General features: G+C 41.5%; 1 protein-coding gene across 2 annotated transcripts in view; it reads right to left on the bottom strand.

Moving 5' to 3' along the window:
- Nucleotides 1–26474, bottom strand: part of ric1 (RIC1 homolog, RAB6A GEF complex partner 1) — a 39953-nt gene that overhangs the window by 3979 nt on the left and 9500 nt on the right. The window contains exons 3-26 of one of the 2 annotated variants that reach the window (XM_067575091.1): nt 15967–16046; nt 14179–14286; nt 10673–10818; nt 10252–10388; nt 9098–9189; nt 8281–8369; nt 7185–7329; nt 7032–7080; nt 6285–6512; nt 5976–6188; nt 5778–5816; nt 4995–5105; nt 4505–4594; nt 4246–4406; nt 3466–3604; nt 3216–3332; nt 2662–3069; nt 2161–2472; nt 1876–2034; nt 1555–1691; nt 1163–1443; nt 789–1001; nt 449–626; nt 95–283 (exon numbers count right to left, since the gene is read on the bottom strand). In XM_067575091.1, the coding sequence (XP_067431192.1) occupies nt 95–283; nt 449–626; nt 789–1001; nt 1163–1443; nt 1555–1691; nt 1876–2034; nt 2161–2472; nt 2662–3069; nt 3216–3332; nt 3466–3604; nt 4246–4406; nt 4505–4594; nt 4995–5105; nt 5778–5816; nt 5976–6188; nt 6285–6512; nt 7032–7080; nt 7185–7329; nt 8281–8369; nt 9098–9189; nt 10252–10388; nt 10673–10818; nt 14179–14286; nt 15967–16046 (3821 nt within the window). The remainder of the gene's footprint in view (nt 1–94; nt 284–448; nt 627–788; nt 1002–1162; nt 1444–1554; nt 1692–1875; nt 2035–2160; nt 2473–2661; nt 3070–3215; nt 3333–3465; nt 3605–4245; nt 4407–4504; nt 4595–4994; nt 5106–5777; nt 5817–5975; nt 6189–6284; nt 6513–7031; nt 7081–7184; nt 7330–8280; nt 8370–9097; nt 9190–10251; nt 10389–10672; nt 10819–14178; nt 14287–15966; nt 16047–26474) is intronic. The other variant, XM_067575092.1, reaches the window with a different exon arrangement.

The following is a 26474-nucleotide window of genomic DNA, read 5'->3' as shown; positions in this document are numbered from 1 at the left end:
TCATTGGAAAAACACATTATAAACATTCACAATATTACTGTGCTTGAACAGGAGAAATAAATAGACATCCGGACAGGTCACATGCTATACCCACCAGTCAGTAGAGGCCCATGTGTCGACAGCCAACAAGCCGTTTCGGACACTCTGCACAGTTTCTGCGGGAACCTCGGGGCTGTCCAGGAAGCTGATCACCTGCCTGATGACATTTGCATCCCGCAAGATCAAACCAATCACAACACACCACTCCAGACAACCCGCCTCCATGAACACGTGGAGGAGATACCTGAAAGTCACAGAGAGGCAGAGCTGTCAAACACTGGCTTTGGTTTCACTTAACACTTATACATTCATTATGATATTATGACAAACTATAATACTGTAACAATTTTTTTATTACTTGTGACACTACATTGTAACCCAGAGGTGATGTTTGGTGATGGCATCTTACCTGAGCTGCACCTGCGACTTGTGCGGGCCTTTGTTGGCCAGCTCCATGGAGATGTGCTCCAGCTCGGCCTGGCTCAGACTCAGAGTCGAGGAGTTCTCATCGACCATCGTCCAATCACCATCCACCACTGAGCTGGTCTCTGTTAAGTCTGTGGCTGAGCCAATACTGTACTCTTCCACTAGAGGGAGGAGAGAGTAAAGGGTTGTGGAAAAAGAAAGCTTGTGACCACTTCACACTGACTAAAATAACAGACAAAACACAGGTCAACAAGAATAAAAGATGGATCAGATCTGTGCCTGAACATGGATAGGACAGGGAGCAAGTCTTCAGGTCTTATTACCTTTGTTGGTGAGCAGCGACAGGAAAGCATCATGTGTCTGTGGTGAGTGCTGGTTAGAGTGAGCGGACGAGGCCGTGTCCATGTCTTTGGTCCTCTGCCCGAGCCCGTCCAACCAGGTGTGGTTGCTGGGAGGAGCCTGAGGGGGAGCTGTGTCCATGTCGCTGTTCAACAAGCTGTCAGCTGACTGCGACTTCAACAGCCGTGTGCTCAGCACTTAAAACAACGACAGAAAGTATGATGTAATGGACATAAAGCCAGAGATACTGTAATATATCTGATGTGTAAAACAAACAACTTAAAATTAAAAAGAGCCATTTGAAAAACAACAAAGTTTTACTCCTCAACGTTTCCTGGATGGATCCTGAGAAACTCACCTGTGCGACACCGTCCATTCTTCAGTGGCGAGCTGAGGCTTCCCACAGGAATAACGGGGAACGGCCAGAGAAAATCCTTGTGGAGTCTCTTCAATGCCAAAACAAAATCATCGACACGGGCCACGCGGTTTCGTTCGCGACACAACCAGCCGATGAGTTCGAAGCCCAGCTGTGCGGAGAAGCATCCCAGGTCGCGGAGTCGAACCTGCTCCAGGAGGTGGCGGGCGTGGCGCCAGAGCATCATGTCGATATACATGTTCTCTGCACACTCAACATCCCGACTGGAAGGAGGAAAGAAAATATGGAAACATTTAGATGTGATAGAGAACATTTTATAATACTGATCACTCACAATCTATGGTATATATATGTGTGTGTGTGTATTTCCATACCCTTTAGCAGAGGGTCCAGTGGGCATGCTAAAGGTCTTCTGCAGGTTGAACTTGCCCGTAGTGATGGAATCAGCTGACTGAGACAAGCTGATGCTGCGATTTCTGAAGAACTCAAAACCGCTAGTTGAGCTGGGTTCCTACAGATACACAGTCAGAGCAGCTTCATGATTACACAAAGGTTTACTCTATGGTGTGACTTCCAATCAGATTGTTGCAACTTTAGCTTGTAAATCTTCCTAAATAATTTCTGTAGCTGGGGTCAAAGAAAGCGGCGAGCAAAGGAAATTGGAATGTGTGCTGAGATGATGGGAATCTCCTCACCTGTGTGGTGGGCGTCGGGGGCGGAGTGTCCATCTCTCCGGAGCCAATGGCTTTGAGGAATCGGATCATGTGCCTGCAGAGGTCCCACTTGCCCTGCTCAAGCGCCGTGTTGAAGAGCAGCGTGGCGTGCTGTCTGCTCACTGCTGGAACCTCCATGTTCTTTACATGAAGGGAGAGAACGGGAGAAGAGACAGAAAGAGTATTTTTATGATGTCATGACATCTAAAAAAGGCTAAAAAAAGAGAGGTGCATGTGTTTACACATGTTTCCAATCATAGTCACTACCTGCAGTATAATCAGATAGGAGGCTGCTGTGTCCAGATCCCGAGCCATGAGGCACCCCTCGAACAGGTCCTTGGGGTTCCCCACAGCAGCGAACAGGTAGTTCCACAAGGCGTACTCCGTCTTGCGGGCACAGTGGACGATGGTCTGGAGAAAGAGGGGGAACTCGGTGATGAACTTGGCCACGGTGGGCAGCAGAGGATCAGGGATGGGCTCCCGTGATGTTGCCTCTTCTTCCAGCACCACGTGCACCATCAGCTCCATGACGTGGGGGAAGTAGGGGAGGGAGGCACACGACTGAGCCAGCATCAAAGCCTGCGGAAGAGGGAACATCAAGGAGAGGAAAGAATGCACTCAGTTTGTGTACTTTGTGGGTGTGCAAACAACCGGAGCTCACAATGTGATCTTGATATGGAACAGTTTGTATTTCCACTTACATGGTTCACTAAATGCAAACAGAGATTGTTTGTGTGAGTAAAGTGTTAAACAGGAGCCTCTACATACCTGTTCACCCAGGTTGCGAACCAGCAGCTGCCTCAGGATATGGTGGAGGTAGATCTGGGAGGTCCTCTCTACGGTGCAGAAGGGGAACAGCGCCTCCAGCGGCTCCGAGGATCCCTGCAGCCCGTCGTACAGCACCGTCTCATTGGTTGCCCCCAGTACCAGGGCGTCCTCAAACAGCACGGCCAGTGGGTAGATGTTGATGTGGAAGGGCAGCATGATGCGTCTGGAGAGGAAGGAGTGAGGCTTGCGGTGGTCTCGGGGGAACAGCGGCAGCCAGACTTTCATGCCCGCCTCACCGCAGGACAACCACAGGGCCTCGAGCAGGTGGCGCTTCTTCCTGTTGGAGCGACAGGTGGTCCACACATTCTCCACACACTGGGCCAGCACCACCGGAGGACAAAATGGTAGCTAGGGGAGGAAGAATAACATAGTTATAAGGATTTATGTTGCTTTAGATTTATGTAAAACTAAGTTTCTGACATATTTTCTGAATACAGGTGAAAGAGGTTGAAAAGTTGGAACACTGACAATCCAAGTGAGGGGTTTTAACTCACCGGTTTCTTATTGATGGCAGGCGTCTCCTTCTCTCGTACCTGCGGCCCTGAACGGTCCCTGTGTAGCATGATCAACTGGCCAGCCAGATTTAACATGATGCTCTCTGCCATGCAGGCCTGAGATGGACAAACACATGTAAAACAAGGATTCACACATTTATAATTGACTGTCCGTGTGTGTGTGTGTGTGTGTGTGTGCGTGTGTGTGCCTGTGTGTGTGTGTGAGTGCCACAGTGTGTTCCTGTGTTACCTGCTGCGGGGCTTTCAACGTGATGCCAGTCTCTGTGCGCACAGACGTGAGTGTGACAGACACCACGAGGGCAGGGTGAGGGATGTAGCGAGACATCGACACTTCCTGCAGCAACTCCACGTTGGCTGACGGGTTTGGACTGGAATGTCAAATATAGGTACAAATATTAGACTTTATAGTAAAAACACTGATACACGGGAATGGCACTGAGACAAGGTGTTTGAAAAAGCTGTTAATATGAGAGGTGACATCTAAATGTCAAGAAGAAAACACATCTTTTAAATTCTTTCAATACTTCAGCATCAGTGTTAAAACTGCACTAAAATATTTTGTTCAGGTAGGTGCCTCATTTAAATTTAGTCAATGTACCTGAGTGAAAAGTAACTGAAAAACAATTTAAAGTTAAAACAACTATTTACGTGAGCACAAATCATTAAGACGGTGCCAAAGTTTTAAAGTTTTGAGGTTGGCAGTTTATTACAAACATGGACTAGTCTCAGCAAGACGTAAAGCTGAGGCCATTTCTGTCATGTGATGGGTATTAGATCATTAGCTTTTACTAGAAGCCGCTTTTCCTGAGAGAAAATGTGGCTGAGTAACATTATTACCTAACACTATTATGACTACCGGTGCCAGGGATTTCCCTGGTGCAGGAGTGTGTGAAAGGAAGAAGAGAGGTGGAGTAAAAGTCTAGAAAAAGGATATTATAACCACGTTGTCCGCACAAATACACAAATAAACTCAGACTGCAAGTATAACATGTGTACAAAAATAGCCCACCTGTCGTTCCTCCTCTCTATACTATAGAGGCAGATGGAGCAGTCAGCTCTGAACAAGATGACCATGTCTCTGAAGACGTTGAGCAGCAGAGTGTCTGAGTGCAGCTTAGTGACCGAAGCGAAGGCATTGTCCAGGTTGGATGATCGGTGATAGAGCCTCAACTGGTGTTAGAAGAGAGACATCATGATGAGACTAACACAACCAGAAACAGAGTGACGTATGAGGAACAATAGCGACGTAGTTGGTGCTTCAGTCTCACCTGCTCTTGCTGGTCTATAAAATTGTAACAGGCCACCACCACAAAGTCTTTCCACCAAGCCAGACCGCCCGTTACTGTCATGTTCTGCTCCTGCAAGGAACCGCACGAGAAATGCAAACACAGATGTGTAACTTGAGCTACGGATTCAAGGGATTTATATTTAATTTGTGTGCTTAAGATTTATTCCTTTTTTTTTCCTAAATGCTTTTACTTTTGCTGCTGCAAATTTCCATGTGGGTCTACGTTCCAAAGGATTGCTGGCTGGGTAATAGCATGAATCGCATGAAATATGTAGATTGACATGGAAATTAAAAGTATGAAGTATTTGCTAGTTTTTCAACGGCAGGCAGAGATAATTACATGTCGTCTTGAAATATTACCATGGTCCTGAGGTAACATTTTCCAACCACCAGTTGTTCACTGGTGATTGTACTGATGCCATTCAGATTACATTTAGATTTTTTGTCCTCCAGTCTACAGTGTCACATACCTGAGTGATATTTCCAAACAGTTTCCATTTCCTTGTGAATAAGGAGTAGTGTGCCAAGCCCCGCCTCCCTGCTACAGCCATGCACTGGCCTGCTGTGTTTATGGCTGCAAACTGTGTGAGGCAAACAGTATAATATCAAGTGTTGACACAGAACGCAAATACACACAATCAGGAAAACACACATGCAAAACTAAAACACAGGGTCAACAGTTTTATAGACATGTTGTATTTACTACTGGTTTACTGACATACTGACAAAGTCAAGTTTGTTTTGTCCATTATCACATATTATGAGCTTTAAAGGTCAACAACGGCAACTGCTCCTGACTTCCTCCAAGCTCTCCAAGAAGACAAACCTCTTTAACTAAAACTAACATGCAGATTTTGTCATTGAAAAACGTTTAAAACACCTCGCATAATGATCATAATTCTTGGTGGTTTACTTTGTAAACATAACTATGTAAATTCAGGAATCTTACAGCTTTTACAGTCTGAGCACACATGTGTCCTGGCTGAAATGACTGCTCTAAATAATGTTTGTTTGAACCAGTTTGTGCTACCAGATGCTTTCATTTCCCCACATATGACATCACAAAGTCAATGTGTTCAGTAATCATGAGAGAGAGTTTTGAAGATAATGTAACACATGATTCTTTGACTTTCATCTTTTCTGACACTTGGTGCACACTTGGTGCACCAGGATGATAAATTACAAACACATATATATTCCCACACTTGGTGCGCCAGATGCTAAATTACAAACACATACATTCACACACTTACCCGTATAGGCCAGTTGCTCTCTAGGTATGTGCTGTGAATCTAGAGGAAAAGAATACGAGAAATACAAGATAAATAAATAAAATTATGGGGCCTGTGTTGCTGATTCAAGAATAAATTTTGAACATGTGCATCCGAAGAAATATTTAAAAACTCTCGTCATCGTTGGTGTGTTGCCATATGATGACTGTGCACCCTTACCTGGACCACGTGCCAGTGCTTGTGTCCCAGTAAAGTGCTGAGTCCCTGAGAGAGAGAGGAGTCGGGGTCGGGGGGATGGTGCAGTGGGCTGCTGTCGCATGGGTGCAAGTGTGTGTGCGGGTGTGTGTCAGAGGTGTTGTGGACCTGTGTGGGGTCACCACAGGTCAAGTAGAGGCGGTCTTCACCATGAAGTAACACCTGCTCCTGGTTACTCTGTACAGCCGAGAGAGGAGCAAACAGAGCGTGAATGTTTAATGCGGATGTTTACACAAAACTGACTCTACTTTGTGTTTCCATCCGTCTTCTCACCGTGCAGGGGTTGACTGTGAGAGCACTCTTGATAAAGTGGAATTGCAGTATGCCAGCCTGCAGGGAGGACTGAGGAGGTGGAACCATCTCCACCTCCTCCTCCTCTTCCTTCTTGTCATCGTCGTCGTCCCTCTCCTCCTCCTCCTCCTTCTGCTGCTGCTCCTCCTTCCTCCTCCTCTCCTGTTTGTTAGGGATTACCCACAGGTGGTAACCCTCTGCTCCCCAGCTCTGGAAAGGGGGCATAGTACAAGTTTTACTATGCATGATAGTAACAAAAATGCATTTTACATGTGAAGGGCAAATGTTGATTTTTCAAAACAAAGACAAAAAAATCTACAAATGTGTAGAAAAATCATTTAAAAACACACAATAAAACGTAATGAAAAAATAACTCTCAAAGTATCTGCAATACATGTGTAACTTGCATAACTGTCATTCTTCTAATTGAAACAGATGTAATTAACGAATGTTCGTAATTAATTTCCATTAATCCCTGTCATGGGACACATCAAAAAATACAAACACTTTTGCTTTTAACTCTGCCATCTTATTTTCTGTCATTATTGACCATTATGTGAACTCGTTCAATGATCTCTGTTGTGTTAAATCTCTGAAATATGATGTGAGGATTTTTATTGTTCTATTTTTAGATTATATTATAGGGTGAAAGAAAAGAAAAAAACATGGCAGATGCTAAACACATGCACTTGACTTTAACCAGGAAAGTATTAAAAAAAATGCACTAACCATAGAGCTGATTTTAATGGGATCCTTCTTGGTACCATCAGAACGATACCTGAGGGGAGCACAAAGAGGGAGGTTCATATATACCTGCATTAAATCAGGTGTGAAGTGTGTACAAGTACATGTGTTTGTTCATGGGAGTGTGCGTCCACTCACGCAAAGTCCTCTCCCAGAGTGCAGATGAGGTGAGCTCCAAAGACACTCCACAGCGACAGGCCGCCACACTCCCATGTAACCATGGCGACGCTGTAGTCGGGTGACCAGCAGATGAGCTTGACTGGGCCTGTCTTGTTATAGATGTCTTGAAAAAGGGAGAGAATTCAGAGATTATTGTTGTACTGTTTAAATATTGAACGAATTCTCTTGCGAACTGTGTGTCACAGAATCACATTATTTTATTCTCTTCTTTATTACAGGATTGTCTGTGTAAACAGTGGAACACTGTCTTGTTCTCACACACATTGTAGTTAGTGAATATTGTCTTTTTCATTGCTGCACTGAGCTGAATCATGTTTGGTCTTTTGTTTTCAAACTTAAACATGAGAAAAAGCTCTGATTAATGAAACCAAGTATTTTTATTATTATTTGATGAAAATTCTTGCAGCAGCTGAACAAAATGGTTTAAAATTCATTCACCTTCCTTCTTTGCATGATAACTACAAAATAACCTGAATTTTCCATATGAATTATCCCCTTTTAGTACATGACTTCCTGCTAAAAGATTGGCAAATTAACACACTTGGATGCAAAATAAACACATAACAATTTATAAGGATTTCCAAACAACTGTATGCATAAATCTATAGTATAGTAAGGTTCCTTTATGCACACATGATTTGTTTCAGGGCTAAGAAATAAGAAAAACTGATCTAGTCTCTGTTGGAGAACGTGTGTTTTCTTGTAAAGGTACTGAGGAACGAAATAATCCTGTATATTACTTTCATGTGTGTCGAGGTATGTGTGAAACTATGCCAGCAACTATGACAGCAACGCATTTCATTCGAATGATGAAGGCCCTATATGGCAATTCCCCCACTAGGGGGAGCTATGGCTTTAGATCTCATTAGAGGACTCTGCTGAACCAGATGTGAACTAAAGGGAGACACAGGCATGTTCACCCAAGAGACACACAGCTGAAGGAATGCGAGTTATCTCAAAGAGGAATTTGTGTAGGGATTTGACATGGAGAGAGAGAAGGAAAACAGAAAGGGGGAAAAAAAAAGAGAGAAATGGAGAAGCTTATGGGTGATACCTGGGTAGTGTTTTGGGGTGAGCTCCAGTTTGTGGGACAGCTGCATGGATCCTGTCGTGGTGTCTATCATGTAGACCAGCACTGAGCCGCTGTAATAAGAACAAACACATTTTAAGACCCATAACTTAGGATGTGATTATCATCCATGCAGTAATTAGAAACGCTACTTTAAAGGATCAGAATGTGGCTTCAGTGTAAACGACCGGTAGCTGTAATCTGGAGTAGTATACTCCTATGCTTTCTTTTACTCACATATAAACACACATGCATGCACGTGCATCTGTACCAAAAACACGAGGTGTCAGTTGCTGCCAGCTGACATGTTAAACTCTTCCTCGTTCTGTGATAAAAATCACAGCAATCTACATCAGAGTAACAAGTACTTTTAACTGAAAGTGTATTCAAATAATATTCAAAAGACTCAATTCAACTGGACCACACAAGCACGGCCTTGTGAGTGAGATAGTCCAATTCTGAACTCAAACATTGTGTATGTGTGCGTGTTGTTTCAATAAAATACAAAATAAGCACACAAAAAACTGTAGAAAACGACGGAGAAGGAGAGGAGGGAGCGGTGAGGAAGAGAAAATCCTGCCAAGCTGACAGATTATACAATCCGTGAGAAGTTTCTGACAGGCATACACTAGTTAGCCTCGGCAAACACGAACTGACAGATTCTCACACTGGACACACACCACACGGACAACAATCAATCTCTGTGACACGGGGATGCAAACAAACACACCCGGGTTCTCTTCCCAGCGCTGTTTTGTGAAAATACAGATGCAGGGAGCAAGAGAGACATGCAAACACGTACCTGGCACAACCGAAAGCCATCAGTCTGTACTTGTTGTTGACAGCCACACAGGTGCCATCTGTCACGTCTGCTGCCCAGACGCCCTGCAGCTGCTGGACACACACACACACACACACACACACACACCGGAAAACCTTTATGAATTACAAATCACTGCTAGTGTGCACGACGTGGCCGCTCACAAGTCAGCAGAACGTGTTTATACTGCTGTCAGCTTGAAACACATCACTGAGATTTAACTTTAAAATGTTTTTGTAAAGCCTATATGAAACTCTACAGCACATATTATCAGTAGAAGGCTTGGTTAGATAATGTGACATTTATAATCAGGACATGTTTTTATCTTGATAGTGACTCTAACACCCACTGTCTAATTTCAAAAAAACAGAATTTCTAGCCAAAATATAACAACGACTTGTTTATGTTGAGCTCCTTGTTGGATGTGAAAAGAGTTCTTACTGATACAGTCATTATTTCTTAAATCCTGCCAAGATAAAAATGATAGCTATTTATACAATGTAAAAATCTGTTGACCTGAACAAGTTACATCATCAGTATGGATATTTCTTTTTGAGTAATTCTGGGCGTCTCTCCTCTTTGGGAAAACTGATTGCTGGTGTTGATGTCATTATATTAAACTTTTAATCCACAAAGGACATCAACAGCTCTCTCACTTGTTTAACATGCAAAAAGAACACTGCATGTTCACTTTGCCTCGACTTATCTACTATGTATAGTTTTAGCCTTTAAATCTTTTCCTTAATTGATACCTTAATTATTTTTTTCTGCAAAACTAACCTGGAATATTGCTAAATGATAGATTGTCATTGCATTGCCTCTTCAAAAGCCAAGCAAAATGTTTTATTTACACAAACAAAGCATGATTATAATTATAAAACAGAAAAGTTGTTATAATATCAGGGATTTTTGTGGCTAAAATAGGTCTGTGGTGGTTTCCCTGTCATGTGGTCAGATGATGTCATATGCTGATTTGCACCAGGCTGTATGCAAGTCTCGTTAAGACAAATCAAAGACTTTTGTCAGCTTTTCAATGCTATAGCTATTATATATTTTTCATAATCTGGGTCTGTATCCTTTATTTGCCTTTTAGCAGACTGTGTGTGTGCTTAAACGTCAACAATGAGTGTCCTTACGTCTGTGGTGATGATGTTGCTGAGCGGTGTGATAAAGCCCAAGCGTCCGTCGCTCAGTACCACAGCGAAGCCGTCCAGCGTCACGCAGTACTCCATGCAGCGGATATATACTCCCTCCAGGTCCAGAGAGGGACCACCTACACATACACACACATTCAGGGGTTTGAAGTGTTCTATGCAACAACAAAAACTGAATCTGGAGCTGAAGTTAATGATGAGAATGTTAAAAACTAAATAAGGCAGAGGATCATGTGTGATTTTGAGAGAATTCAATATTGAAATGCTTTTTTTAAATGGTCAGGTCTAAATTATTTATAATTCATTTCCCAACGTTAGTGAGTGCTTTGCAGCTTCTGTTTATACTGTCAACTGGAATCAGGTCTTCTCCTGTGTTAACCGGTGTGCATGGGTCTTCTCTAACCTCTAGCAGACTGCAGGTCTAGCGAGAAGGGGATTGTAGTGAGGCAGATGGCCTTGCGTCCGTTGCTGCCAAGCCCGTCCCAGTGCAGCACGTGGAGGTAGCCGTCTGCGGTGCACACCAGTAAGTCCTCCTGGAGGGACTGCAGACTGTTGGGAAGACGGAGAAACGGAGATATCAACACCGAAGAGGAGGAGGGAGTAAAGGAAAACAGTCGGGGGCAGTAGGTAGGATGGGTGGGAGCGAGATAACAAACAGCGGAGTGTTCGAAAACAGTGGACTAGTCATCATCCAGCTGTGCCCTCTGAGTGAAGCCTGAAACTTTTATTGGCCAGCTGTGATGAGGCCACATAGCTGCCATTGCCAAGTCTCATTGTCTTCAAACACACAAGGGAACAAACAGCGGTGTGTTTGTGTGTGTGAAGCTGTTTATTGTGCTTTCAAAAAAGTATGAGAGGTCTGAAGATGGCACAATGGGACGACAAAGAAGAGAAAAGCTAAGAGTCAGAGAGGAGAGAGAGGACAAAAAAAAAAAAACGGAAGCAAAGCGTATAAGGACATTGGACTTTCACTGAGGGGGAGGAAACTTCTCTTGGTAGCTTCACAGCAGGAGACACCCACTCATCTCCTGCACTATCAAGCTGTGCCTGTGAAATTCCATTTCACAGTGCTCTCATTCAGATGACTACCCTGTAATCTCTCTGTCAAATGAACACAGCGGAGGAGATGTTAAAAGACAAACACGTCAAACAGAAGACACATACAATATAAACAAAAAGATTAAAAAAAAAAAAGAGTGGAAAGTCGAGCAGAAAACTGATGGAGTGACAGTTCTTGTCACTGAGCAAACAAAGATGTCAAGTTGGAGGATGTGTGGGTGATAATAGCGAAGATAAGAAAGAATCTTAAAAAGAACAGAAACGAGCAAAAACAAAGAGGCACTAGACGAGGGCTTGTTTCTAACAGGTTCCTGGGTTGTTCCATGTCAATGAAGATGCCTGCGTTTCTCTATCAAGCTCATTATAATTTAGATACTAGGTTTTAGAAATGGAATAGCATTTACGCATTTATTTATATTCTATTGCATAACGAGGCTCGTTCATTTAGATGTACTCGCAATGCTGTGAGATTTCCGTGTTTTAACGAGGTGCAATGGAAATACAGTGTAACGATAGATGACTTTGAAATACAACAGGCTAAATATAAACATCTAATTTAGAATGTGTGACAAGCAAGCGTAGTCACAAGATAACAGGATGGGCAATAAATCTCACACCAGCATTAAACTGAAGAGCTACAGTGTGTGCACAATTATTAGGCAAGTGAGTACTCTCACCTCATCATTATTTCTATGCACATTTTCCAACTTCAAGCCATATAAACTTGAATACTTATTGGATTTAATCATTTTCAGGTGATATGTATTTGTGTAATGAGGGAGGATTATATCATATTATATTAAGGTGTGCATAATTATTAAGCAGCTTCATTACCTCAGATAAAATGGGCCAAAAAAGAGTTTTAACTGACACTGAAAAGTCAAAAATTGTAAAATGCCTTTCAGACGGCTGCAACACTTTTGAAATAGGTAAACTATTGAGACATGACCACCGGACAATCAAACATTTTGTTGTGAATAGTCAACAGGGTTGCAAAAAATGCATGGAGAAGAAAAGGTGCAAATTAACAGCGAAAGACTTGAAAAGAATTCAATGTCAAGCACGACCACCATTGAATAAGATTCACATGTTGAAGTGTCAAGATTGGGTCAAGAAATACCTGGAGAAAGATTTTCTTCAAAGGTTTTATGAACAGATGAAATGAGAGTGACTCTTGATGGAGCAGATGGAGGGCCCGGGGTCGGGTCACTAATGGACACACAGGGCACCACTTTGAGTCAGGTGCCAGCAAGGTGGAGGAGGGGTGCTGGTGTGGGGCTGCTATCATTAAGGATGAGATAGTTGGATGTTTTCAAGTTGAAGATGGACTGAAAATCAACTTCCAAACCTGCTGCCAGTTTCTGGATGGCATGCAGTGCAGTGGTACAGTAAGAAGTCCTCAGCATTCAAGGCCAAAAATGTTATTTAATCATTTTGCGTTATTATTTGATACACTTTGAAAATTGAGAATAAACAAGTGAGTTGGGAAAAATAATTTTTGTAATTAAGTTGCTTAATAATTATGCCCACTTATATATACTCCTCAGAAAGACAAAACTCACTTTTTCTTTGTTAAACACTCAGGTTTGAGGCTCAATAACATTTTGGATTGACAGAGAGCATTGTATTTGTTCAACAACACAAATTAATCCTGAGGAATACAATTTGCCTAATAATTGTGCACGCAGTGTAGGATGACAGAGTGATGAAATCTGGTAAGGATTCCCAAAATGCTCTGCTACCATCTGAGTAAATATGTCCCGAAATCCCCGAAATTATGAGGCTGATTTGAATCAGCTGTGCTCCAGGCAACACTGAACTTCGTCCAGCTAACAATGAAATCAAAAAATGTTCCTTTTGTCATTCTTTCCTTTCATCAATCATCACTAAACCCTTCCATCAATCATCACTCTTCTCTTTCGGCACCCCTCCATGTCTGCAGATTCGTGTTATTTCTCTCTGCAGATGACACTGCAACAACTGACAAGAGCTCCTCGCTGTTCTTCGGCCATCTCTCGCTGCCAATTCCGACTTTCCGTGAGAGGAAGAAGAGAATTTTTCAAGCCTTAACTCTGGGCCAAATGCCCTTCACACATACAAGGATTTCAAGTTTTTAAATGTTTCAAGGGGCTGTGTGCCTTTAACAGCTACAACAATGGTGAATATTCTTTTAATATTTCCTGGTGAACTATGTGAGCGAAAACGACATGTAGTTTAAATGACGAGGTCAGTGCAGGCTACAAGCTTTAAAATATAGAAATCAATGCCAATGCATACTGTAGTTTTCAGATTTGATGGAAATCATCTTGCTTTTACATGATTTCAAACTAATGATATGAATGGATAGAACATTTCTATACATGAAAATGTACATAATGAGGCATCTATGAACAAAGGGAGGGTCTGAAGGAACAGATACGCCTCTATTTCAATCAACACAGCTGTCTTCAAGTCTGTTTTCCACTGTTTAAAGCACATAACTACAGCGGTTGTGTGACTTCCAAAACGCAGGGGGCCGACACTCAACATTGTGTATAAACACATCCTGTGTAGACACACAAACGGAGCGCTAACTGCTGCTGCTGCTCACGCTATACCTCCAACATAGACATGACGTTGTGTTACAGGAAGCACCTGCACTGACGATATAGAGTGAGAATAACTTTTGATGGATTCAGCATATGGAGGTGCCTTTGTCTGTGTGCATGTGAACTCGATGACACAATCCATGACCTGGGTAAGTGAGGCTTATATGAGGGAGAGGAAGAGAGAAAGACACAACAGAGAGAAACACAGAGGCAGAGAGAACAAGGGTGGGAGGGAGGGGAGGACAATAAGACAGCATCCTACCTGGTGATGGGGGCCTCCAGATCCACAGGCTTCTTCATCTCTAGAGACAGAGCAGGGGCACATTGCTCCTCCTTATAACCCGGGGTCACCTTCACACGAGGACTTCCTCTGTGCAAACACAGAGTGATACAAATATTAGTTTTATAGATGTGTGAGGAAAACTGCCGAAATTCCTGAACACAACTGGCAGAGCTGAAAAAGATCACTGGATGTGTCCAGACTTGCCCTACCTTTGCTGGTATGTTGTCTAGGAATGTGAATCACACACACACACACACACAGACGTTTACACACGCATTGTAGACACAAAGCCATACTAACACCACACAGACTCACAACATGGATGTCTTTATTGATACAAACTAGAGAAACCGACAGAATAGTAAAGACTTTTTATGTTCAGCTTGAAACCAGATCTTGACCCCATCAAACACCTTTGGGATGCATTGAATCGCTGACTGTGACTACACCCAACACCAGTGGCTGAGCTCACTAAAGCTCTTGAGGGTGAATGGGAGAAAAATCCCTGCAGCCAAGTCTCAAAACATTGTGGAAAGCAGCGGATTAATGTCCATGTTTAGTATGAGATGTCAATCAATCACATGTGAGCGTATCATGTTAAGTGTATAAACAGCTGTAGCAATTAGCAGGTAAAAGTTCACTACATACTTTATCGATCATGTAACCACAGCAAACTATTAACTCCATGTTTGGTCATGAGCTTTACATTTCATAAGAGGATTTAGTCATAAAGAGCTCTTGTATTCTTGTATTCCTACTTGTAATGTTGGCCGGCTGCACTGACAGACATCTGCCGGCTGATTGCTGACGAGACTTTGCTGGTTTGAACCCCAGGGAGTGTTAGATAACGAGGAAGTTGACATTTTCTTCAAAGATAAACTGCAGCAAGCAAGAAATCCCAAAAGGAAAAAAAAAAAGCAGCTGAAACTTAAGTGTTCATATAAATAAAGGCTGAGGTTGTTTGTAACCAGTAATGTCATCATAATTTGCCATTATAATGATGTCCAGCTGATTGCAGCTTCTTGAATGTGAGGATTTGAAGCTTTTCTGTGTCATACATGATAGTAAATTGTAGAGCTGCCCCCTAATAGTAGACCAAACCCTTTGTCGATGAGAAGAGTCTTGGTTTTCATTGGTCGGCTAGTCGCAGGAAGAAAAAAAAAAAAGCTGCTGCAGCTCCCTCGAAACTTGTCACAACTTCTCCTTCCTTATTCTGTCCTTGCAGATAGGCAACAGCGCTGTATGCCCTTTCACTAGCATTGCAGAAAACATGCAGTGTGATTGTCTGTGAGTTTGGTTGAATCTCTATTTGGTACCATCTCAGAATGGAGCTTCGGCAGCTCTGCACACAACTGGTCCCATTTTTCAGCCGAGTCTGGTACAAGTTCAGAAGTTGTGTGATGTTATAATGTGTGAAATAAATGTTCAGTCTACTTGCTGGTTGTAGAGACACATAAGTATTTGAAAGTCTCATTATTACGGTTTTGTATTTCTCTGTAATGTAGCACAGTGTTAAAAATGTTAATTATAACATTCTCACCCTGGAACTCAAACCATTTTCTGATGCTCCCAAAAATATACATATTTAAATAATAAAATCAGTATCATAAACATGAAATGACTAGTCGAGTAATGACTGTTGATCAGATAAAACAGTATTCACTATTTTCTGATATTTTATAAACAAACGATTAATTGAGAAAATAATCATTCATTGCAGCCCTACATGTGTGTGTGTGTGTGAGTATGTATGCATGCTGCACTCACTTTGGGTAGACAGGCTCATAGAGGTATTTGTCATCTCCTCCACCCAGCACATCAAACAGGAGGATGTAGCCTTTGGCAGTCTGAAAACAGAGAGAAAAGGACTGTCATTAAAAAATTTTTTTTTTAAAAAAATCAATATATTTGCTAATCCACTATTTTCTTATCAGACAGAGAGATGGAAAGAGAAGTGTCAAACAGAGAACACACAAATAACCGGCAAATGTTTGAGAGAGATAAAGAGAGGAGAAACTATAAAAATGAATGAATTAAAATTGAGTTTAATCACTTGAATGTCAACACAAGTTTGCAAAGTCAAGAGTGAGAAATAATGATGGGACAGGAGAGAAGAAAAATAGCTTCTCTGTAAAAAAACATCATCCAGTGTTGCCATCACAGGGAGGAGAGGGAGACAGTGTGCTGCTCAGAGGACTCTGTCGCTGTGGCTTATAATGGTAATCTATCTAAAATAAATACTTTGACATACATGATTGGCCAACGCAGTTAGATGCATATGATGTCAGTCTAAGCTGCCGCTGCTGTAACTTTTATTAATGATAGGTGGTGCAGTTTTAATTGAAGCTGCAGTCCTGCAATAGGATGATATCAATCAGGCCCAGTTTTGGGTGCTTCACACCAGACGCGGTGTGTCCTTGTTAAAACAGGACCTTCTGATCACTCTGGTTACAAATGGGCCTGCATTTTGAATCCTTTGACAAACAATTACTGTAACACCAAGATTACTTGCCAAAGACTATTGATCAATATTTTAAGGTATTTCATGCTCAAATTATTTTCTATATCTCCCCAGTAAGACCTTTAAAGGATGGCACTTGCAACAAAGTCACTGTCATGGTAAAAAAAAAACACAGCAAGAGGCACAAGAAGACATTTTCCTGCACTAAGCAATCCTGAGCAGGCAGAGCCACCTGTTGATTGTTTTTAACACTGGATTTGTATGAGCTTAAAAAAACTGCCTTTGAATAGGTCTATTAATTTAGCCTTTTTTTATGTACTGACATCAGCTTATTAACTATATATGCAGGTCTAAATTGATAATGATGCTCCAAAACAAATGTATCAGCATTTGTGAGCACACAAGCTCCATGCTTCATTCTGTCAAGAAACTCACACTAACTGCAATGTCAAAATTTAGGAAAGCACTAGTATGCAAGTAGGATATTCTGGTGCTTTTTCCACAGTTACACACAGACGCAGACGCAGACGCAGACACAGACGCAGACGCAGACGCAGACGCAGACACAGTGCTGTCAGGGAAACTGCTGAAATTGAGCCTGTTGACCGAAACATGATACGAAACCTGATCTATCCTCCGCTGTCAGCAATATTGTGCCATGGTTTTGCAATGGCTGTACACAAAAAAGCCTTCTGTCGCACTACAGATCTACCTAAGAATCAGAGTGAGTTCAATATATATGCATAGTTCCACTTTTTACTGTGTTTTTATTCAGTTGTGCTTCACTATAAGGGGATGTTTTGCTCATAGTTTGCAGCAGCACATTAAAATAACCCTTGACTTTTCTAGTGTGGTGACAGAACTGTTTGGTAGAGGGCCAACACATCACCACAGCAATGCGAAAACCCAAAGCAGAGAGAGGATAAAGCCAGCAGCAACACGGAGCTCGGCTAGAAAAAGCACTGGCACGGCCAGAGACAGGAACGGAGAGCCAAACTGAGGCCTGCTGAACCCATCAACAGCCTTGGAGCTCCGCAAAGCTGCAGAGGAGTTACAAAGGCAAAAAACTGCTTCACAACAACAACATTCCTACACGCACAAAATCTCCTTCATTCAAAGCTTCTTCTCTGTCATAAACAAATGTATGCTATCATTACCGTTCGAACATTTGTTGAGGCAGAGAGTGTGACAAAACTTCACACTATATCAAGTTCCCATATATCACTTTAACTGCTGACCATAATGAAAGTGATACACTACATTCGTGTGCATCAACTCACCATCATCAAAATACAATGTTTACTTAAATCACAAAACACTTCATAATCATCATCAATCTGTGACACAAACCTAAACCTCTGAAGTTTCTTCCTGCTGGTCTCAAGAAGAACTTTTATAATATATATCTAACATCAGCTACATTAAAGAAACATGCATTTAATCAGATCATTCAGGAGATATAAGACTGATATTTTTGTAAGGTGATAGAACAACTGAAACATATAGGGAGCAATGATACAATAAAGGAAGTATTGCTGATTATAAAGTGCCTGCAGAAACTGTTGTTATTGATTTTTGATCCATCGCGACCTTTAAAGAGTCTAATTGACAGTGCAAGTGAATCAAAGTCAGACTAGCGGACTTGGAGAAGTCACCATTATATTGACCTAAGTTTGTCAAGCAAAGTCATCGTGCGCTGAGGTTGTGGAGATAAAATAGCCACTTCATCATATTCATGTTAGCACTATAAATAGTTAAGATGATCACAGCAGGACACAGTCTCATTACAACGACCTAGTTAGTTTTTATAGACTAACATGCTCATGTAGTCCACATACTAACATGCGCAACCTCTACCAAGGTTGCACAGTTCTCCTTATTTGCTATTTTAACTACAGGAAATGTTAAATCAGTGTCAAAATAGTCTGAACAAGACAAAAATCCCTCACACACACAAATACTTATTTCTGCAAATATGAATGAAGACATTAAAAAACAGTGAAACAAGTACAAACAGGATACAAGAATGTCAACATTGCTGGCTTCATCTGTCAGTTTATGTAACAGTTTTTGGCCTTTTAAACATAGGTCACAGAGATATTTAGTATCTGGAAATCTTATCATTTTTTTCCCCTTCCCAGTACTGTGGGAGAACAGCGGTGAGCTGGAAAATAGAGAGAACAGTTTACTCTTGCATGAATTCAATCGATGATGAAATTTTAGTTTATTTTGCTTTTGAACAATGGTTTATCTCTGAGGGTTTATTGACGACCATCATCAATCATCGTTATCAGTCAGGGGGAAGTTTGCACCAGTGTCTCCCTACAGATGTCAAGCAGTAAAAACAACAGCACATAGGCCAATAGAAATACTGTATCTTGCATATATGTAAGATAAGAAGAAAGTTCACGTTATAACTCTGACGTCCTGTGAATGTGAGATCTTTAATCTGAACTCATATATTCACAAATTCTGACAAGCTTCTTTCCCAGAGGGGGGGGAGGGGGCTTACAAAGGAAGTGTGACTAGCCTGCTACTGTACTTCAAAAGCCTGTCAATTACAGGAGGCAGGGAATCTACAGAAATCAAAGATGGGAGGGGGAAGGGGAGGAAAACTATTTGGCAACCTAGGAAGAACTTCAGTAGCGTCTTCCACTCTCAACAGCTCATCTCTTTCATCTTAGTCTGATCACACTAGGTACATGAAAGCATTCACACACTCATTCATCTTTTCATGGGATTATTAGGTTTACTTCCAAGTTGTCTTGTCAGATAAGTGAAAAAAAAATGGTGAATGAAAGGGATGCGAGATAAAGGGAGAAGGCCACAATTGAGATGCTTTCCACGTCTCCAGGACTCTTGGTTCTCTTGGTGCTTTCACACATGCAGATATAATGATACAGGAAGAGGCAAGTCACTGTCAATTGAGGTCCAATAAACACACAGGCACTGAGATTCAAAAGGGAAAATGCACACAGTGGCCCAGCATGGTGGGGAGTTGAAAAAGATTTCTCTCCATGTCCTTTGGCTAATGGAAGTCGCAACAAAGTGCTGCAGCTCTTGGACCGGCCGGTCTCTTTCATGAGACTGCAAAATATAACGCAACCGCAACACAGCTCAGTTTTCACTGCAGATACTGGACCGCAGTGCCAATCAGAGTTTCCCTTCTGCAAAAATACTCCCTGCGAAACACAAAAACAAGTAGCTAATTCAGTGATCCGTCAAGGGCCAGTAAACCATATGACAGGCCTACTTTCTCTTCCTCATAGTGGCAACATCAGAAAACAAATGCCTGACCGGAGTCATATATTAAAACTATGTGCTAGGTGGTAAACAAGCTAGAGAAACCTGATTCTTTAGATGTCATGTAATCAATAAACATTGGTTTCCTTTATCAGGCTAAGTTAGAGATTAAGTGAAACCTGGGTAACACATCCAGATGACTTTTTTGGCCAGTAATACGCTTGACTAGATTTATAACAATGTTTTTACATGAGGACATGTGCAAGGCAGGACAGAGAACACACACAGAGAGAGCATGAATCTAAAATACTTTGATCCAAAGTCTGACTTCAACTGAACCAAAGAAAAGACTAATTAAAGATACACGTGCACAGTAAAAAAAACACTTTGTGCTCTGCCAGTACAAAGCCTGACCTCTCAATGTGAGGTTAAGTCACTTAAACTATGCCAGACTTGGTTACAACATCAGGTGAAGGGTAGGGGAGAAATCTGACTGCTGCCCAAATACATTTAAAACACACATTCTGGAGTAACCAGGTCACTGCAGTGCATGAAAATGTGTTTTATGATGTCCTGCTTTAACCTGGTTTCTAGTTTCTAGTGGGCACATACACATCCTCAGTATTTTGGTACATGAGAGGCAAGACGGGGCTTAAGCTCTCGTCACAAAATACTTCCTTTTCTTCTGTACTATTTCAACCAACTATTACGACTTAATGCTGAATTTGAAAGAGGGTGACATCAAAGGGTTGACTTAATGCTGTTGTAAAACTGCAAACAAATAGAAAAGGAAGAAGATAAAAGCTGGCTGGTAACTACTCTAGTTCAGGCTTGCAAGTAGAATGAAAGACGCTGGTTTTTGCATACAAAGTGGCAAGTCAGCAGAAAACTGTATGCAGTGCAATGGCATACTGATGCCTCTCTTCTACATGTTGAAACAAAACCCAGAGGTCCACACACACACACACACACACTGAAGTTAAATGCACTTTTCAAAAATGTGATGGCTCATACAATGCACAGACACCAGTAGATGCCGGTGGTTGTCTCTGAAAAACATACTGGACACAAATGCATGCAAAAATCCAAACTGAATCCCGTATTGTTGTGAAACAGTAGCAACCAGCATGTTATCTTTAACTGTGGCATCTGTTATTGAATGTGGTTTTGGAAGCACACAGCTGTCAGGCAGTCCTTACTGAAGCATGGCAAGACTAAAGACATCTGATCTATCTCTCCACCAGTTTATCTGTTTATTCCTCTTTAATTAATTGCAGGAGGCAACAGACAAATCACTCAGTAGTATGCCATTTCATTCGGGTCTCGCTCCATCTATCCAAGCAGATGAAATGATGGGCATTAGATAGGTACTCTTGTCCATTTTTGTTGAGCAAACCAGTGTGTCACTGGGAGCATAACAGTAAAAGTGTATAGCCAAAATAATTTTAATTAAATTATAGCACAGGAAAAACATAACATAAGATTGCAGTAATATAAATGAAAATGTATTTTTAAGTTATTTCTGCTTCAGACAGTGAACACACAAATTTTAGGTCTTTGAAAACCAAATCAACCTGTCGGAGAAAACATTTCTGACCCTTTCCAACAAGACGGAATCTGTGCAGGAGTGGACACAGTAAAAAGGAACACCTAATCCTGTACAGCCACAGCTCAAAGTAAAACCTCGAAAAATTCCACAGTTGAAACACCTCTCTGATGCAGTCTCATTAAAATTACATTTATTGCGGCACTAATGTATGCTTCTGTTATTGCGTGTATGTAATAGAGAGAATTCATGGATCTAAGGGCTGCATTTGTTTACAAAAACATGAAATTCTGCAGAAATTGTCGACTAATTTTAGCTGTCTGCTACTATTTCCAAACATTTTTTCCATCCTGTCGACTCCCACTAAACAAGTACTGGTAAACCACAAGTGGTTTACCATTACTTAATTTATCACTTTTTACCTTAACCCTTTTTTCTCTTTACTCACAGTGCTTATATCAACAAAAGCCGATAATATGTACTTGTATGTACTGTATGTGGAACCACATCTGTGCCATAGAAAACTGCACCAAATTCTTGGTCGATCAAAAGAGTTCTTGGTCAAAACACTTTCCTAAGCACTGCTGTGTGAGAGTATAAAAACAGAGAGGGAACATTTTGGCCTCGGAAAGATCCCAAGACACACACGAGAAGAACTAAATGCTAAAAAGTATTTCCCCTGTTTGAAGAACTACATCCTTTCTTGACTCCTGCCACACAAACAAGTCCATCTCTCACACTGTATCAATTGCTTTCGCTGTTTTTCTCATACTCTCCGTCTAATACACACAGACACAAGCACGCTCAGCTAAAGATAGTCCTAGCCACGGTTTAAAAGGGTGATTACGTTAGCCTCAAGATCTGCAGGGTGTGTGCGTGGCCAAACATCTGGGAAACAGCTGGTAGTTGAAGTGAGGACTACTGCCTGGGTAATGCTGTTTTTTTTTTATTGTTCTGCAGTCCCTGACTTCTCCGAGTCGGCCCACCCTATAATTAAACGACAATACTAATGACGGTGAGAGAAATTATGGCTTCTTGGAGCTAGAACGTTGACAGCTAGTCAAGACACAGTATAGCCTGTAGATAATTTAAGACACTTAAATCGGTTATCATAGCCTCGTGTGTGCTGTATCTGTTAATGTGGCTCCTCCTCCACATTAGAGTTATGAATGAAAAAATTCTAAGAAGTTATTAAGTCTCGTGTCGGCAATTTGCCAGAGTGAGTGTGACAGAAAAACAACTCAGGGTCCTTTTCAAACTTGACTCTGACATTTAAAACTGCCAGAGCATTTATGGAGTAAAACGGATGAGTGAAAGGGACACAGGCCTTTGCAAACCCTTGTTGTTTGATTGACGTGAGCGACGTCACGATGATCGAGTGTGATTGTGCGACAGGCTGACTGGTCTGCTACACAGATCTTGTGGCTCATTACAGTCCCATTATGATGTCTATTTCTTCTTATTAAACTTTTTTAGACTGAGCATCTACTTTGACAGTAAGACCAGATTTAATTCCTACTACAGCAGAAGTTAAAGGCACGTCTGCTGTGGATTGAAAGTAGTTACATATTCTGGTCTAATCTTATTGCATCTTTGTCGCTAGACTTTTTAACAACACAATAGCCTCTGCTGCTGTTGCCTCACTGCAGCCATTGTCATCTCTTGGGTGCAAAAGATAACACAGATTCACTATTTCAAGTACAGCCACAAAATGTTTTGATCTTACTTGGTTAGAATACAATTTTAGCTTTTGAGCTTCACTCAAACTGAATTTCCTGACACCCTCTTCTAGTTGTTTCCTTAGGAGATAGATCAACAATTTAAACTGCACACAGGATGACAAGCAAATGCTTGGTCTACACTTTCACATTTTCATCTTCAGATTAATTTTTCTTTGGTGTTTCCTTTTAGTCGGTCGAGTAAAAGAACAGTTTCTAGTCAGCAGATCTCACTATGATTTAACTTACACTGCATTTTGTGAGATTTGACTCAACACAGATACTCTTGATAGTTAATGTTGCTTTGAAGTTAACATACCTCTTGCCCCAAACATTTCCTGTTTGAAAGGAAATGTATGTGGTTGTTGACAATACTAGACCAATCCCGCGGCATATGGGACAGGTTTGCGGTATCTCCAGCTCAACCAAAGCACAGAGTGCAGAGTAGTCCTTCACATCAGCACAAACAATATTAATCATCAGCTGGCTTATTCACAGCTGCCAACAAATCATCAGGATATATTGGGTAGAACGTCGATACACCAGCACGCATTTAGCATCTCAATTGTTTCAAACAGCAGACAAGGTACGAAATAAAACCCTAACCAACATTAACTTTTAATACTTTGTACCAGTCAGGAGTCAGAACCAAACTCTTTGTTAGTGGAACCCAGGAAGTGTGTGTGCCCTGGTATTTTTAACTCCTGCACCTGCTCCCTGTTGTATTTGGCTGGGTGGGCCTGGGATCAGGGCCTGACTTGCTGCTTTCCCAGACACATTCACAGCATTCATTCATGTGTACTTTGGCCTCACGAGGGATGAAAAGAAGGACTGACAGAGAGGGAGAAGATAGAGAGAGAGAGAGAGAGAGAGAGTGGCAGAGACACTAAGAGGCCAAGAGGTTATCCTGGTAATATTATCTGATAAATGACGTTATGTCTTCACTACTGACATTTGTCACTGTCATTTCTTTATGGACATAAACTGGCAGTTTAAACATTTACAACAAATGACAACATTTGAGACATATGAATATAGGTCCCATACCTCCTTTCTCTTGGGAAAGATAATATTTCTGCCCCTTTACCCGATACAGCATGTTCAGCAGAATGGTTTCAAGGACAAATGGTGGTGTTTTGGGAGAAACATGTACTGCCTTCTGCCACACACAACAGCATTTTGCGTCCTTGACAGTATTTCTTGGCTGCATTTGCAAAAAGATGTAGGATTATCTGGGCTAAGGTCTATGATGAAACTTAAAATAAAAAGGGATTACAATAAATTGCATTACACTGACGTCTCTATACAACTTTGTAATGTTCTCAACTGCAAACACTATATCCTAAGCAGCACACACAGTCCACACACTTGTAAGCAAACACAAAGCAGTGGGTTTTTCCAGTAGACGCTAATGATTTTAATGAATTGATTCTCTGTGTGCGGCTTGTTTTAATGCCGCCTGCTCCTGTTCTGGGTCTTGGCTGACGTCCTATGCGTCGCTGATCACATGACCTTTGGAACCTGACGGTTATCTGCTGACTCGGCCACATGTCTTCTGTGAGGTTACTCAACAAGACGCTTCCTTCACACAGTTAGCTTAGCTGCAGAGTTAAGTATCTAACAATCATGAGTAATGGTGCCAAGAACAGAAGATGTCAGAGGTTGATGTACCTTGAAGTTAAGTTGCCCTTAATTTTGTGAAGGTGGAGTACGGTACTTTTCATTGTCTCTCTCAGTTATTCTCTATCAAGGCGGCAACGCTGGAGAGAACGCTGTGCCGCTTTTGTTTTAGGTGTACACTGAAACTAGATGATAATCATCAAATATCCTAGGGCGTGACACCTCAAGCAACATCTGACTAGCTAAATTAGTGTTTCCATCAAACACTGACACTCATAAGCTTTCTGGTTACTTACATAAGCATCCTAAGATAAACAGCCTGATTCCACTGCCATTGCACAGTCATCTTTGTCTCAACATGACACAGCGGATGCGGCATCTGTCTGTTCCTTCTCTGAACTCACAGGGCTCTCCCGGGGATTACACTTGCAAAGAATGATTAACAGTATATCCTGAAAATAAATGCCAAAATAACTCCGTAAATCCAGCCTTGATGTACTCTGCTGGCTTCACTTACGCCATAATACTTGCAAATTATTCTTAGCTCGGCTCTCGACCTCAGTGTAACCTCTGTTGTAAATACTGGACACAACAAGTCCAGTGCAGTTGTCAGTGTATGCCGTGGGTAGAACTGTTTTATGCTTCAAAGAAATGTAGATATGTTGATTTCCTGCCTACATTGTCTTGAAAAAAATGTGAACACTGACAGCTGACACACATGTGTAAACCTAATCATAAACATACTACTTAAACTTTATATTACAGATTTTCACAGAACTGACCTGAAATAGAAATGATGATCCAAATTAAAGCGTGACAGTGGAGGAAAGGTCTAGCTGAACTAACGTCAATAGGCTTGTGTGGGCTCAAATACAGAAACATGTTGGCGAGAACATCTCATCTCCATGGAAATGAGCATGAATTTTTAAAAAATCATGTCTTTTCAGCTTTGTGGGATGATAATTTGCATATTTTTTTGGTTGTGGTGGGTTCTTTACCAAAGGCACGGATATAATGACAATATTTCATGCTTGTTTAAGCAGCAACAAACAGATATGTTCCTTCCCCCATCAGGTTCACCATTCGGGTAAATTTGTATTGATTCGCAAAACACACAAAAAAATGAGGCCCTCTCCATTTCCCAAAAAAGCTGAGGCAGCTAGATCTTTTAGAGGGCTGTGATTTGTTCCCAGTCTAGATCTCAACCACAAGCCTGACCGTTAACAATGAGGTCAGGGTTCAAGGGCAAAAGTGATCAATGCCCACCTTTTAACCAATCTATATATCAAAGATGTTCTCTGGCTACTTTGATACACAGTTGATACATTCAAGCTGATATGTAAATTCCAGTGATCAATAAAACATAGAACAACCTGTTGAGTTGCTGTTTCACTCTGAGTTGATTATCTGAGTCAGAGAGTACAGTGATTAACAGAGGACAAAGTAAAACAGTACTGTGGGTAGGGAGCAAAGTGTAACTGAAACCGTCAAATATTTTCAACTCAAAATGTTTAAGGCCAGTCTGTTCTGTGACTCTTATTGATTTATCTACTACAGACAAAATACTGTCATCTGGCAACTGCAGGAGGCTACTGTTGGATCTAACTGGTAGTAACTTTAACAGCCGGAAGTGTACTTTCAAATATTGCAGTAGTGATTTAAAGCACCATTTAAAAAAATCTTTTGT

The sequence above is a fragment of the Thunnus thynnus genome, chromosome 19, assembly GCF_963924715.1.
Source record: "Thunnus thynnus chromosome 19, fThuThy2.1, whole genome shotgun sequence".
Lineage (NCBI taxonomy): Eukaryota > Metazoa > Chordata > Actinopteri > Scombriformes > Scombridae > Thunnus > Thunnus thynnus.
This window is presented reverse-complemented; position numbering and strand designations above follow the sequence as displayed.